This window comes from Marmota marmota, unplaced genomic scaffold, assembly GCF_001458135.2.
Source record: "Marmota marmota marmota unplaced genomic scaffold, marMar, whole genome shotgun sequence".
NCBI lineage: Eukaryota > Metazoa > Chordata > Mammalia > Rodentia > Sciuridae > Marmota > Marmota marmota.
In genome coordinates this window covers 5,193,381-5,210,191 of record NW_026000103.1, presented here as the reverse complement: position 1 = coordinate 5,210,191, position 16,811 = coordinate 5,193,381, and the positions used below count along the sequence as shown (strand labels likewise).

Genomic DNA, 16,811 nt, shown 5'->3' with positions numbered 1-16,811 from the left:
TTGATATAATAGTAAAGTAAGATTTTATTCATATAAAGGAAGCGTTGGAAAACCATCAGCAGGAGAAGAATGAGATGGAGTCTCATATCAGGGAGACAGCATTGGAGGAGTTTAGATTACAAGCAGAACAATGGGAAGCAGAAAGAAGAGAGTTACAATTTATAGTACAGGTATTTTAAAAATAATTCAGTTCCTTAGATGTCTTTTTAATGCTTATGATATTAAAAATTATATTAGGTTAATTCACAAGCTCACTCAAGGGGAAAATAATTCCTAGCCTTTGATCTCTGGAAGGCCATGTTTCATTTGTAGTTAGGGCAAGTGTTACAAATAGAAGAGATTACTGGTAGAGTTGGGTGTCTTACATTGCATAAATTATGTGATTTTTAAGAAGGCCATATATGCATTTGGCATTTTGTTTTTCCAATTTAAGATGTGAGACTAAAGAAGTCTTAAATAGGGGGCTGGGTTGTGGCTCAGTGGTAGAGCACTTGCCTAGCGTGTGAGATGCCCTGGGTTCGATCCTCAGCACCACATAAAAATAAACAAATAAAAAAGTCTTAAATAGGATAAAGAAATAGACTAACTAGATTTTGAACACTAAAGGATCCTTACCAATTTTAGTGATGAAGTATAGTGATTTTTAAATTCTTTTTAAAAGGTACAAATTCTTAATTATCTTTTATTTTTCCTTCCCCTAAACACAAATCCCCAAGGCTTCAAATAGTCCAATTTGAAAATTACTGATTTCATTTAACCCCTGAGGGAATGTCTGATTTACTCAGATCATAGACTGAGTGATTAATGGGGGAAAATACCACAGTGTAGCCTCCTGATTCTCATTCCAGTGTTCTTTGTGTTTTTTCAGATCATGTGTTTTTATTCTGAAGGAGAGATAGGAGAAACTCATTCTGTTGAAAGTGTTATTGTGTATTTAAGTGAAATTTGGGAATGGTTAAGCCTTTTGAGGAAAAACTGCATAAACCAAATAACTCAAAATTTTAAATAAATTTCCATCATTTCTTCTATTATTTACTTTGTGATCAGATATGTATCTTTAGTAATTTTTTCTGTATAAGAGAAAAAATAGCTTTTATATAGATATCAAAGATATGTGTTGGGGCTCGGGATGTGGCTCAAGTGGTAACGCGCTCGCCTGGCATTCGTGAGGCACTGGATTCGATCCTCAGCACCACATAAAAATAAAATAAAGATATTTTGTCCATCTAAAAAAAAAAAAACCTAAAAAATAAATATTAAAAAAAAGATATGTGTTTTTACAACAATGAAAAATATTCACCTAAAACAAGTTTTGGAGTAACTTTGTGTTAGAAACAACTTTGCAAGACAGAAACTCTCAAAAAATATGCAGAGAATATGAGATACATTATTTCTTTAAGAATGAAAGCTGAAAAAAAAAGTAAAGCTGGCATTCAACAGTAGAAATACTGAATTTGTTGTATGTGTAAGTATACAGAATATCCACAAAACCACAACTTCCTAGACTTTTGGTCTTTGCAAAATGCTTTTTTCTTCATAGTTATTCCAACTGGAAGGACAGTGTGACTACTCTTTTTTAAAAATTTTTTTTAGTTGTAGATGGACACAAGAACTTTATTTTTATTTGTTTATCTTTATGTGGTGCTGAGAATCGAACCCAGGTCCTTACACTTGCAAGGCAAGTGCTCCACCACTGAGATACAACTCCAGTCCCAGTGTGTGACTACTCTATTTATGTTTTGTGGTGCTGGGGGTGGAACCCAGGGCATCGTGCATGATGGGCTAGCGTTCAGCCACTGAGAAATTTCCCACTCACAACCACTGTTTAGAATCTTCAGTATTCTAAATGTTTGTAATGTGTTTCAACAGATTTGTAAAGTGAAAAAATATATAGTAATATAATAACATTTTTGATCAGAATGCTGTGGAATCATTAAAGAGAAATTGATAATTGCCTTAGAAACGGGGAAAGTCTTCACAGAGAGCAAATGATATTTGAGCGTTTGTATTTGTTCCAGGTAGCCTTTAAGACAATTATCAGACATACTTAGGGAAAATAACCCTTTCATTTCTAAACATTTGGAAATCTGTAGGGCTACCAGCCAGAGTCCTAAGCTTATAAAATAGGGTTCAGAGACATATATTTAAATATGTGGGTAATATGATTTTGGTCTAGTTTTCCTCATCAGGCCTATAAATCACAAATGAAACAAATGTGGCTTATACCAAACTTTATATTATGAAGTACCAAAAAGAATTTCAAATTCCATGTTGGTCTATGGTAATTATGTTGTAGAGAAGAATGAGGGAATATATTCCCGGGTGACTACCACCAAAGTCTTGTTTTACTGCTTTTGTAAGATAAGTTTGATTGTATTTGGTAATTGAAATGTTTAGGTCTTTCTTTCTCAATTTCTTATCTTTTTTTTTAATATCAACATAATAAATTTTTTCTTTTTACAAATCAAGCTTGATACCATCCATCACCTGACTTTATATTCTAAAAAACACTTTTTTGAACACAATTTGAAGGACAGTAAAATTTCATTCTCTCTCTGCTTGCTGTTGATGGGTTTAGTTTTTCATCCTATAATTAGGTGTTGGTATCACATAGTGCTCTCTTTGTGTAGCTCTCTGAGGGAATTTAGTTTTTAAATCCATTGGGGGAAAAAACCCTTGTGAAACCCTATCTTTAACAGACAAAGCTAGTATAATATTTCTTTCATCTGGGCTTTAGAATTCAAACTCACTCTAAAAAAAGAAAAATTTATGCCATGTCCCTTTTCTTTCCCAGGAATTGGAGTGCTAAATAGAGGCTTACTTCTTCGGAATATAAATGCAAATTCTTACAGAGTTACCTCAGAAGTTACCTCATTTTAAGATTATGTTTCTCATTTTGTAAAATGCATGTTTTCTTTTGAATAAACAAAAATTCTGTCCTTAATATTCTTTGAAATTTCAAAACAGAGCAAAACCTTGGTAATTTTAGGATACAGTGTGTTGGTCTTGAAAAATAGTTTTTAAATTTTATTTATTTAAAATTGCTAAGGGCTAGCTAGGGTTGTAGTTCAGTTGGTGGAATGCTTGTCTAGCATGTGTGAGGCACTGGGTTTGAGTCTCAGCTCTGCATATAAAGAATAAAATAAAGGTTCATTACCATCTAAAAAATTTTGGAAAAAAATTGCTATTTAAAAATTGACATTTGTTTGTACTTACTTTTCTTTGTTCCTGAAGTTGCAGTGTGAACTTTGAGGATGCTAATCTGCCATGAGCTTTTCCATTGAAGGCAGTGTGGGACAGGCAGTGGTAAAGCTTTATTTATTTTTGAGTGCTGGGATAGAACCCAGGACCTTGCATGTGGTAGGCAAATGCTTTACCATTGATATTGCCAGCCCCCAGTAATTTTTTATTTTTAACTGCCATGCCCTTCCTTTGTCATTTTTTTTCAGTTAATTTTAACATGTAATTTATTAGTAGGATTGAAAACATTTAGAAGATTTTTTTTTTTTAGTGTGTATTTGCATTTCCAAAATTTATAACTGATTTGGGGAATGAAGTTATCTTTTCTTTATCTGTGACTAAATTTGGTGTTTGTATATAGTGGTTAGTCTGATGATTAAGGGGGAGTTTGTGAAGACTTGGGAAATGTAGATTGAAAATAATAGCATGAACTAAAGAAAGAAGAGGAAGAGTTGGGGGCAGGGTACTGAAGAAAATATTCCCACCACGCTTAGGCATCTGTAGTTTGTATGGTAAGACAGCTGTTAGGGACTGGGGTGCAATATGTCAAAGACTGACCCAGTGTTCTAGGTTCAGTTTGGAGGAAGTTACATGAAATGGAAACATTTAGGAAGTTTGTCTTAAATGATCAAGGGTAGCAAGGAACATTTCTTTGTAATTTTTTTGGAAAACTGTCTGCTGGTGTCCTTTTAGGAAAACCCTTAGAGGGTTGGGGTTGCTGCTCAGTGGTAGTACTTGCGTAGCACGTGTGAGACACTGGGTTTGATCCTCCGCACCACATAAAAATAAATATAAAATAAAATTATTGTGTCCATCTAAAATTAAGACAAACAAAAAATTAAAAAAAAAAAAAAAAAGGATAGAAAAAGATCTAGAAAATGACTCTGGTACTGAATTGTCCCCTTACCCTTTCCCCCAAACAGGAAATATCTTAATATTTAATTAATAAAATTATGTGATATTCATTGTAAAAAATGTCCCTAATTTAGGAAGATTTAAAAGCAGAAAGTAAAGGTCTTCTCCCTTTTCCCTTAATTCCACTTTTTAAGGATATATAAACATATACAATGTATTTATATAAGTGAAATTATGTACCTCAATAATATTTTTGCATTCATCTTGGGCTGTCCATGCCTTATTATTTTAGTTTTTCTGTCATGTGAATATTCCTAATATATTTTGGCAATCCCTTATAGATGGACATTTTCTTTCTTTCAAAAAAATTTGCTTCAATTAAAAATGATATACTGGACTAAGGATGCAGCTCAGTGGTAGTGTGCTTGCCTAGCATGTGTGAAGTCCTGGATTCAATCCCCAGACTCCAGCCCCTTGGCTCCTGCCAAAAAAAAAAAAGAAGAAGAAAGAAAAATTAATCACCATTTTTGTATATATCTTTAGGCAGTTGTTCGTGTAGGTGATTCTGTTGTATAAATGCTTAGAAGTATAATTGCTGGATATGTAAGCTTATGGATTTATAACTATGATAAATATGATAAAAAGCAAGTACCTATTTACAATCTACTGCAACAACCTATTTTTGATTATAGAACTGTTTGGGTTTTGGGGGTTTTTGGAAGAGAAACGTGTTCTAGATCTTTGAGGAGATAACTTCATACTAAATTAAGGTTATAGCAAGCTGTATTGATAGGCTTTGTAAACTAGAAAAGAATAATCTGATACTTTTCTCACAACTTAGTAGGAATTCTTCAGACTGTTACAATTTTGGATTCTGAGAAATGTTGTTTATATAAGTACATACTCAGAATCATACTTTTTGGTTTATGTTTCTGGACAATGTGGAAGGAAAACAAGTATATTTTTTAACAGCACAATGTGGTTTTCTGTGATGTTAAATGTCAATTCAAAAACGTCTCATTTAAAAATATTTTAGGTTCAACAACTCCCTCTAGTGGAAGAAGGAAAAATTTCCCCAATTTCAAGTGTTCTTAATAGGATTCTGCAAGGATCCAAGTAGGTTTTGATTTGGTTAGAAAATAAATTCTACGACAACAATTTTTAAAAAATATTTATTTTTAGTTGTAGTTGGACATAATACCTTTATTTCACTTATTTATTTTTATGTGGTGCTGAGGATTGAACCCAGGGTCTTGCACGTGCAAGACAATTGCTCTACCGCTGAGCCACAACCCCAGCCCTCCATGACAAAAATTTTAAAATTAAATTTATTCAAGGGGATGCTAATTAATCTGTTGTATCTAGGCTTAGATTACATTGATAAAACCATAAACTTAAATACTCGAACATATTAAAAATCGAGGTATAAATATGACCAATATAACCAACCAATGTTATCAGTATAACCAATACTCATATTTGCTTCAGAATTAAAAACATTCTGGGTGTGGTGGTGCACATCTGTAATCCAAGTGGCTCAGGAGGCTGAGGCAGGAAGATCACAAGTTCAAAGCCAGCCCTCAGCAACTTGGCAAGGCTTAAGCAACTTAGCAAGGCCCTAAGATAATTTAGTGTCTCAAAGTAAAACATAAAATGGATTGGGATCGTGGCTCAACTGTAGAGCACTCACCTAGCACCTGTGAGGCGCTGGTTTGATCCTCAGCACCATATAAAAATAAATAAATGAAATGGAGGTATTGTGTCCAATTACAAGTAAAAAAAAATATTTTAAACCACAACAACAAAAAATAAATAAAAGGAATTGGGGATGTGGCTTAGTGGTTATGCACCCCTGGGTTCAATCCTTGGTACAAACAAAACCCAACAAAACCAACAAACAACAAAGTTTTACATCATTGAAAGAGTAACTATTGTGAATCACTTCTCCATTCTGCCACCATTTTGAAGTTGTATTTGGTTTTCCGTCTGGATACATTGACAATTTGTCATATTGTTTTAGCATTTGTGCCTTTTACAAAAAATATTAACAGTATTCATCTTTTTCCAATTTATCCTTTTTACTTTTGTTTTTGAGATTTATCCAAGTTAATAAAATAACTATTCATTCAATTTAACTATTGTATTTTATCCTGTGTATGTACCATTATTATTAATTTAACCATTAACTACTGATTGAACTGATTGAGGTTTTTTTTTTTTTTTTTTTTTTTTTTTTGGTAGTAATGAGGATTGAACCCAGGGACACTACCACTGAGTTATATCTCCAGCCCCCTTTTTCATTTTGCAACAGGATCTTGCTAAGTTTCCCAGATGGCTTGGAACTTGTGATCCTTCTACCTTGGATTGAGATTTAAGTACTTTCTAAGTTTAATTTATTATTATTGTTATTTTTAGATAGACAATGCATTAATTAATTAATTAATTATTTTTTATGTGGTGGCTGAGGATTGAACCCAGTGCCTCATATGTGCTGGGTAAGTCCCCAAGCTTAAATTATTACAGTGCTTTTATGAATATCGAATGTTTTGTTTATGTAGGTATGTGTTTAATGTATAAACAAGTATTGAGAGGCAAAGTGCAATCCTTATCAAATACCAGTGACATTCTTTACAGGTAAAAAAGGTCTGAAAATTTGTATGGAACTACAAAAAACCCAGCCAAAGCCATTCTGAGCAAGAACAGCAAAGCAAGAAGCATTACCCTATCTGGCTTCAAAGTAAATTACAAAGCTGTAGTAATCAAAACAGCACGATAGTGGTGTAAAATTAGATACATAGACCATAGGAGAATAGAGAGCCTAGAAGTAAGACCATTTATGTATAGTCTTATTTTGACAAAAGTGCTGAGAATGTATTGGAGAAAGGAGAGTTTTTAAAGTAAATGATGCTGGGGAAAGAAGAATGAAAATAGACCCCATCACCTGTTACAAAAATCAGTTCAAAATGGATTAAAGACTTAAATGTAAAACACAAAACCATGAAACTACTAGAAGAAAATAGGAGAAATGCTTCATGACATTGCAATGGGCAAAGGATTATTTGGACAAGACCCCAAAAGCACAGGAAACAAAAGCAAAAAATAAACAAAAGGTATAATGGTATTAGATCAAACTAAACAACTTCTGCACAGCAAAAACAAAAACAAAAAACCCCAAACCAAAATCAAAAAGAAACCCCCAACATGTTATTTGGACATCTGCTCACTTCTTTAGTAATCTTTTTAAACTTTTGATATTAATCTGCATGAAAGAAATGAAAGAAACGATTTCATTTAGATAATAATAATGAATTTTCAGCACCTTTCTCTATACCTAAACCTCATGCGTATATTTCTGCTGACAACTGTTGAAGAACAATGAGGGACTAAGTCTGAATTGGCTATAGAAACTGGACTCATTGGGACAAGAAGTCTATTCCTGGAGCTATAGGGTTCCTAGAATAAATGAGTTTTTATGTCATTAAAATACCAACTTGGAATATATATATTTTTTAAAGATGTAAAATGTGTGATTTATAGAAGCAATTTAAGAAAATATCTTATCAGTTTATATAAGACAGGAAAACCAGGACATTTTGACTACACCATTTTGATTCCTAAGAAGGGTGACTTCACTTAAATAGAGCATAATAAATGAAATTTATTTTAAATTGGTTTGAAGACATATATTTGAGGCACTCATATCACTGTGGAAATTGGCAGTTATTTTGATTCCCCCCACAGGTCTGGTCAAATATGAAAGATTAGTCAGTATTGTCCCTGGGGGAAGAACTTTAATTGAAGGTATTCATTGTCACATTAAAGAATGAACTGAAGTCATTTGAATGATGTAAAAGACAATAAAGAATGTTAACTATAAATAAAAAGAATCACCTAATAAATCTATATGTATTTACCTCATTCAATATATGGGAATATATATGTATCCTTTCATAAATTTATAATCTATAATACGTAAATCAAGTTGTATTATATCAGTATGTTGAAAACAGACTCCAATGATAAACTAAAACTAGCAAAAATTACATGGATATAATTTTTGAGTAAAAAATTTAAAAAGGAAATTATAACAGAAAAGTTAACCATTATAAAACTAATAAATACAGTAAAAACTGATAGTTGTCAGATCTACACAGGGTGAAATTTAATTTACTATGCAATGACAGAAGCATTTAAAGTTTATTTATAAAATTTAGGTCTGTAAAATTTGGTTCCAGGAAAATTGTAGTTGGTGGAAATAATACCCCCCAAAATAAACTTAACTGTAGCCAGTTTCCAGCTCTATTGAGTAGGTCAAATGAGAATAATACATCTGCAGAATGAAATTAATATTCTTAGCTAATCAAAGCATTAGTGCATAGAAAGGAGAGGAGAAACTTAATACATGGTTGATACAAGCTGAGTCAACATTTAAGATAGACAGGGCTCTCCTGGGCATTGTTAGGTTGGTATAGATGGTACAGTATATTTGAGGGTTCTAATTATTAATATGTCTGTAACATAAGTGTTTATATTCGAATATAGACGGTTCTTTCTCAGCTTGACAGATAGCCGTCATCCTGGAATGTCCATTTCCTTTTATCCTGGGAATTTACTTTGCTTTTCTCCTGTATTGTATTTCCTCTTTTTTTCAAAAAAATTTTTTGTAGTTGTTGATGAACCCTTATTTTATTTATTTGTATGTGGTGCTGAGAATCAAACCTGGTGCCTTACATATGCTAGACAAATGCTCTACTACTGAGCTGTAACCCCAATTCCTGTATTTACTTTTACCTGAAATCTAATTTTTTTCCTCTTTTTTTTTTTTCGTTTATTTTTTGTGGTGCTGAGGATTGAATCCTTGGCCTGTGCATGTGAGGCAAGCACTCTACCAACTGAGCTATATCCCTAGCCCTAATTTTTTTCCTCTTTGTTTTCTCATTTTGGTGGAACACATCCTCTAGGAGTTTCATAATAAATGGTGGATGAGAAGCAAATTCCCTTCCAATTTCCTTCCTTTGTTCATCTTTCTTTCTCTTCTTTCTTATTTTAGAATTGAACCACCCATGGCCTTAATGAGAAGTAAATTCTTTCTACTAGGCCTTTATTTGATTTCATATCTAATTGAAATTTTTGCTGTTTGTACTCTATGATTTATGGTTTGCCCTCTCTGAAAAATCATGTTGAAATTTAATACCCATCATGAGATAGTAAGAGGGTGGAAATGGTCTGACTATGGTGCTTACAGATGCCTTTGTGAAGTGATTGGATGGATAAGGTCATCAGAGTAGAGCCCCCATGACCATTGGTGACTTTATAAGAGAGAAAGACCAAGTCACACACTCTCTTTCTCTTGTCATATGATGATGCTTTGTGCCATCTCAGGACTCAACCAGCAAGAAGGCTATTACCAGATGTGTCCCCTCAACCTTGAACCAGAATTGTGAGCCAATATAAACCTCTTTTCTTTACAACTTACCCAATCTGTGATTTTGTATTAATAGTAACAGAAAATGGACTAAGACAGTATGAATTTTAGATTGGAAATAATTTTCCTGTAGCATACTGACAGGATTTTTCTGCTTCCCTTTATCTAATAGTGCTGTGATTGAGATGCCTGAAGCCATTCTGATTCTTTATGCTTTGAGTATGAATATAATTTTTAAAAAATTTATGGGCAAAATTTTTGCTGAAAATTTTTAGAGATTACCTTGTCTTATTTCATTTGTGATTTCTCTTGTGTTTTCATTGTTCTTCTGTAGGTTTCCTTAAATTAGTTGAATGTTGGATTCTCTGGTCTGATCCATGAGTTATATTTTCTGCTTTTCATCTAATGACATATTTTTCATATTGGCTGCACCAATTTGCAGTCCCACCAGCAGTGTATGAGTGTACCTTTCTCCCCCTCATCCTCACCAACACTTATTATTGTCCGTCTTCATAATAGCTGCCATTCTGTTGGAGTAAGATGATATCTTAGAGTAGTTTTGATTTGCATTTCTCTAATTGCTAGAGATGATGAACATTTTTCCTTATACTTGTTGATCGATTGTATATCCTCTTCTGAGAAGTGTCTGTTCAGGTCCTTGGCCCATTTATTGATTGGGTTATTTGTTTTTTTGGTGTTTATGTTTTTGAGTTCTTTATATATCCTAGAGATTAGTGCTCTATCTGATGTGTGAGCGGTAAAAATTTGTTCCCAAGTTGTAGGCTCTCTATTCACCTCACAGATTGTTTATTTTGCTGAGAAGAAGTTTTTTTTGTTTGAATCCGTTCTATTTATTGATTCTTGGTTTTAATTCTTGTGCTACAGGAGTCTCATTAAGGAAGGTGGGGCCTAATCCCACATGATGAAGATTAGGGCCTACTTTTTCTTCTATTAGACACAAAGTCTCTGGTTTAATTCCTAGGTCCTTGATCCATTTTGAGTTAAGTTTTGTGCATGGTGAGAGATAGGGGTTTAATTTCATTTTGTTGCATATGGATTTCCAGTTTTCCCAGCACCATTTGTTGAAGAAGCTATCTTTTCCCCAATGCATGTTTTTGGCACCTTTGTCTAATATAAGATAATTGTAATGTTGTGGGTTAGTCTCTGTGTCCTCTATTCTGTACCATTTGTCTACCAGTCTGTTTTGGTGCCAATACCATTCTGTTTTTGTTAGTATTTGTCTGTAGTATAGTTTAAGATCTGGTATTTCCTTAGCTATTCTGAGTCTCTTATTTTTCCAGATGAATTTCATGATTGATTTTGAGTTTTATTTCTATGAGGAATGCCATTGGGATTTTGATTGGAGTTGCATTAAATCTGTATAGTGCTTTTGATAGTATGGTCGTTTTGATGATATTTATTCTGCCTATCCAAGAGCAAGGTAGATATTTCCATCTTCTAAGGTCTTCTTTGATTTCTTTCTTTAGGATTCTGTAGTTTTCATTGTATGGATTTTTAAGTTGATTCCCAAGTTTTTTTTTTTTTTGATGCCATTATAAATTGGGTAGTTTTCCTCATTTTCCTCTTAGAATATTTGTCACTGATTTCAGAAATGCCTTTGATTTATGGGTGTTGATTTTATATTCTGCTACTTTGCTGAATTCATTTACTAGTTCCAGAAGTTTTCTGGTGGAGATTTTTGGATCTTCTAGGTATAGAATCATATCGTCATCAAATAGTGCTGATTTAAGTTCTTCTTTTCCTATATGCATCCCTTTAATTTCTTTCATCTGTCTAATTGCTCTGGCCAGTGTTTCAAGAACTATGTTAAATAGAAGTTGTGAAAGAGGGCATCTCGTCTTGTTCCAGTTTTTAGAGGGAATGCCTTCAATTTTTCTTCATTTAGAATGATGTTTTCCTGGGGCTTAACGTAGATAGCCTTTACAATGTTGAGATATGTTCCTGTTATCCCTAGTTTTTCTAGTGCTTTGAACATGAAGGGGTGCTGTATTTTGTTGAATGCTCTTTCTGCATCTATTGAGATTATCATATGATTCTTATTTTTGAATCTACTGATGTGATGAGTTACATTTTTTGATTTTCGTATGTTGAACCAACCTTACATCCCTGAAATGAATCCTACTTGATCATGGTGCACAATCTTTTTGATATGTTATTGTATTCAATTTGCTAGAATTTTATTGAGAATTTTTGCATCTATGTTTATTAGAGAGATTGGTCTAAAGTTTTCTTTCTTTCATGTGTCTTTGCTTGGCTTTGGGATCAGGGTGATATTGGCCTCAGAGAATGAGTTTGGAAGTGCTGCCTCTTTTTCTGTTTTCCGAAATAAATTGAAGAGTATTGGTATTAGTTCGTCTTTAAAGGTCTTGTAGAACTTGGGTGTGTATCCATCCAGTCCTGGGCTTTTCTTGGTTAGTAGGCTTCTGATGGTGTCTTCTATTTCATCACTTGATATTTATCTGTTTAAATTATGTATATCTTCCTGGTTCAATCTGGGCAAATCATATGACTTAGGAAATTTGTCGATGTCTTCTATTTTATTGGAGTATAAGTTTTTAAAATAATTTCTAACTATCCTCTGTATTTCTGTAGAGTCTGTTGTGATATTACCTTTTTCATCACGTATGCAGGTAATTTAAATTTTCTTTCTCTTCTCTTCATTTGTATAGCTAAGGGTCTGTCAATTTTATTTATTTTTTTAAAGAACCAACTTTTTGTTTGACAAATTTTTTCAATTGTTTCTTTTGTTTTGATTTCATTGATTTCAGCTCTAATTTAAATTATTTCTTGCCTTCTACTGCTTTTGCTGTTGATTTGTTCTTGTTTTTCTAGGGCTTTGAAATGTAATGTGAGATCATTTATTTGTTGACTTTTTCTTCTTTTAAGGAATGAACTCCATGCAGTGAACTTTCCCCTTAGTTCTGCTTTCATAGTGTCCCAGAGATTTCGATATGTTGTGTCTGTGTTCTCATTCACCTCTAAGAATTTTTTAATCTTGATGTCTATTATAACCTATTATTCATTCAGTAGCATATTGTTTAGTCTCCAGTTGTTGGGTAAGTTTTATTTTTTATTTTGTTATTGATTTTTAATATCATTCCATTATGATCTGATAAAATGCATGGTAGTATCTCTACTTTTTTGTATTTGCTAAGAGTTGCTTTGTGGCATATTACATGGTCTATTTTAGAGAAGGATCCATATACTGCTGAGAATAAAGAGTATTTATTTGTTGATGAATGAAATAAATATTCTATATCTGTTGGTTAAGTCTAAGTTATTGATTGTATTATTGAGTTCTATAGTTTCTTTGTTCAACTTTTGTTTGGACGATCTCTCTAGTGGTGAGAGAGGTGTGTTAAAGTCCCCTAAAATTATTGTGTTGTGGTTCAATTTGATGCTTGAACTTGAGAAGAATTTGTTTGATGAACATAGTTGTACCATTGTTTGGGGCATATATGTTTATGATTGTTATGTCTTGTTGTTATGGTTTTCTTGAGCAGTATGAATGTCCATCTCTATCCCTTTTGATTAACTTTGGCTTGAAGTCTACTTTATTTGATACGAGGATGGAAACCCCTGCTTGCTTCTGCTGTTCATGTGCATGGTATGATTTTTCCCAGAATTTTAGCTTCAGTCTGTGTAAGTCTTTTCCTATCAGATGAGTCTCCTGGAGGCAGCATATTTTTGGGTCTTTTTTTAAATTCGATCTGCTAGCCTATGTCTTTTGATTGGTGAGTTTTAAGCCATTAACATTCAGGGATATTATTGAGACAGGGTTTGTATTCCTAGCCATATTTTTTATTTTTGTTATTTAAGTTCACTTGATTTTCTTCTTTGATTAGTTTTTCCTTTAGGGTACTACCTCCCTCTTTTAATTTTCATTGTTGTTTTTGTTTCTTCTTCACGAAATACTTTTCTCAGGATGTCTTGTAGTGTCAGTTTCCTAGGTATAAATTCTTTTAACTTTTGTTTATCATGGAAGGTTTTTATTTCATCTTCAATCTAAAGTTTAATTTTGCTACAAGATTCTTGGTTGGCACCCATTTTCTTTCAGAGCTTGATATATGTTATTCCAGGATCTTCTAGCTTTCAGGGTCTGTGTTGAAAAATCTGCCGGTATCCTAATTGGTTTTCCCCTGTATGTAATCTGATTCCTTTCTTTTGTGGCTTTTAAAATTCTCTCCTTATTCTGTGTGTTGGGCATTTTTATTATAATGTGCCTTGGTGTGGATCTATTGTGATTTTGAATATTCGGCATCCTGTAGGCTTCTTGAATTTGGATTTCCAATTTATTTTTCATGTTTGGAAAGTTTTCTGATATTATTTCATTGAATAGATTGTTCATTCCTTTGGTTTGGACCTCTATGTCTTCCTCTATCGTAATAACTCTTAAATTTGGTCTTTTTATGCTGTCCCATATTTTTTGAATGTTCTGCTTGTGGTTTCTTACCATTATTACTGTGTGGTCTGTGTTCTTTTCAAGATTATATATTTTATCTTCATTGTCTGATGTCCTATCTTCCAAGTGGTCTAATCTGTTGGTGATGATTTCATTTGAGCTTTTAATTTGGTTTGTTGTTTCTTTAATTTCAAGGATTTCTGTTTGTTTTTGTTTTTAGAACCTATATCTCCCGGTTGAGGTGATCTTTTGCTTCCTGTATTTGTTTATGTAGCTCCTTGTTGAAGTTATCTTTCACTGCCTGTATTTGTTCTATTATATCTTCCTTGAGTTCACAGAACATTGTAGCCATATACATCCTGAACTCCTTTTCTGTCATTTCTTCTGTTCTGGCTGCCAATGATTCTAATGATGTGGTGTCTTGATTTGTTTGGGGCACTTTCTTCCCTTGTCTTTTCATATTGCTCATGTGTCTTCCTTTCCAGCTCTGTGAGTCTGGGGTGTTATTGTTTTTACCCTATACCTTTGTAGTGATCTTGTAGGGTTCCAAGATCTCTCCTTTGTGGGGAAGGACAATGTTAAGTGATTCCAATATCAACAATATACCACCTATGAATAATTTGTTGTTATTAAGACTTTACAGTTTAGTCTCAATATTCAGAAATTTTGGATTCAATTATTATCTAAAATGTAATCAGTAGTTTTGTAAAGAGGTTTACTGTTTCTAACAGTGGAGAAAAACTGAGGGTGGGATGTAGGATGATATACTGAAGAGGTAGGACAAGAGGATATAGAGTTAATATATCTTAGGAAGTGTGAAAGAGAAATCTTATGAAGAGGGTTAGTAGCAAGATAACAGATAGGAAGTAATTTAGGGTAGACAAGTACATAGGAATATAGTAGAATACATAAAACAAACATATGTATTTAGAAGAATACGTAATGTTAAAATAGTAATATTTGGAGGGGAAAGAAAAATGAAAGAAGAAAAAAGAAAAGAAAAAAAGGGCATATACAACACCTCTATATTATGTTAATCAGATGTACCAGTCCTCAAAATTCTATTTCATGCAAAGTTATTGGTTTCACATATGTTGGGTTTATGAGGGTCGGAGGATAGAAGGGTAGAAGAGAAAGAAAAAAAAATACTTGAAGGAAGAAACCAGGGTTGTTACTAGTTTCAGAGGTCTATATCTTTTCTGCTTCTCTTATCATCCAGTAGGTGGGGTTGTCTGTTGTAAGTTGGTGTCTCTGCCCTCAGGATGGTGGAGGTAACCAGGGTGAGAAGACTGGTCCTGGTGTAGGGCGCCTGGAAGCGTGGAGTGCCACCCATCATTCCCTGCAAGGAGACTGCACCTCAGCGGTCTCTTTTTGGGACCTCTGGTATGACTTGAGCACCTGGTACTATCTCCCTATCTTTCCTGGAGATTTCCCAGTTCCTGGTCTCTCTATTAGGCTTCAAACTTTAGCCCTGTCTCCCTCTCCCTTAACAGTTCCCAGTTGCAGGACCTCTAACACCAAGGCTCACACCAGGTGGGTGATGCCCTGATTGCACTGTACACTGGTCCAACTGAGAGCTGTTTTGTGTTGGGTAGTTACTGTGTCAAGTTATTGCTGCTGGGGAGAGGTGGAGTTGGAAACCTGTACCTGGCCAGATGGAGATCCAATCTGGGAGCTGCCCCCACCAAATTGGTGAGAAAGGTGATTCAAGATGGAGGCAGTCTGCTTCAAGTGCTGGGGTGTCTGGTGAGGCGGGAGGAGCTGGCTGATGGCATTGTGCTGTGGGTAGGTAGCAGCCGAGTGACCTGTGTGGGAGCAGAACACAGTCTGGAGTTCTGCAGAGGTGCTGATAGGTGATTCTGCTAAGGTGCCCACAGGCCCTGCATGGGCTAGAACTTTGGGCTTTCTTTGTTGGGAGCCAGGAGTCCTACTCGAATGCTGAGGCTCAGAGCCCTGTGTGGGGGTCACAGTGCTGATGATTTCTGTGGGAATTAGCTGTATAGGGGTCCTTTCACACTCTAAGAGATGCAGTTCTCCAACTAGATCACGGAGTGACACAGAATGCTTCCTCCCTCTGGCCCACCATCTTCTCTTCTCCTCTGTTTTATATCTTTTTGTATGTGATTTGCTAGCATTAAGAATTTTTGCATGTATGTTTATCAGGGATATTGGTCTGAAGTTTTCTTTCCTTGATGTGTCTTTGATTTTAGTATCAGGGTGATACTAGCTTCATCGAATGAGTTTGGAAGAGTTCTCTCCTTTTCTATTTCATGGAATAATATGAGGAGTATGGGTGTAAGTTTTTCTTTGAAGGTCTTTTTTTTTTTTTTTTTTTTTAAGAAAGAGGGGAGAGAGAGAGAGAGAGAGAGAGAGAGAGAGAGAGAGAGAGAGAGAATATTTTTTTTTTAATATTTATTTTTCAGTCCTCGGCAGACACAACATCTTTGTTTGTATGTGGTGCTGAGGATCGAACCCGGGCCGCACGCATGGCAGGCGAGCGCGCTACCTCTTGAGCCACATCCCCAGCCCCTCTTTGAAGGTCTTGTAGAACTCAGCTGAGAATCCATCTGGTCTTGGGCTTTTCTTTGTTGGTAGGCTTTTGATGGTGTCTTCAGTTTCATTGCTTGAAATTGATCTGTTTAAATTTTGTATTTTCTCCTGATTCAATTTCGGTAGGTCATGTGTCTGTATAAACTTGTTGATGTCTTCAAATTTTTCTATCTTATTGCAGTATAGATTTTCAAAATAGTTTCTGATTATTGTCTGAATTTCATTGGTTTCTGCAGTGGTATTTCTTTTTTCATCACAGATTTTAGTAATTTGAGATTCCTCTTTTTTTTTCCCTTCATTATTGTGGCTAAAGATCTA

General features: G+C 34.3%; 1 protein-coding gene across 6 annotated transcripts in view; it reads left to right on the top strand.

Annotated features, from left to right (window-relative positions):
* Ccdc171 (coiled-coil domain containing 171) overlaps window positions 1–16,811 on the top strand; it is a 391,269-nt gene that overhangs the window by 33,814 nt on the left and 340,644 nt on the right. Inside the window, exon 7 of one of the 6 annotated variants that reach the window (XM_048783929.1) lies at window positions 39–170. The exons of the other annotated variants lie outside the window; for them this stretch is intronic. Coding sequence (XP_048639886.1) covers window positions 39–170 — 132 coding nt within the window. The remainder of the gene's footprint in view (window positions 1–38; window positions 171–16,811) is intronic. 6 annotated transcript variants of the gene reach the window in all.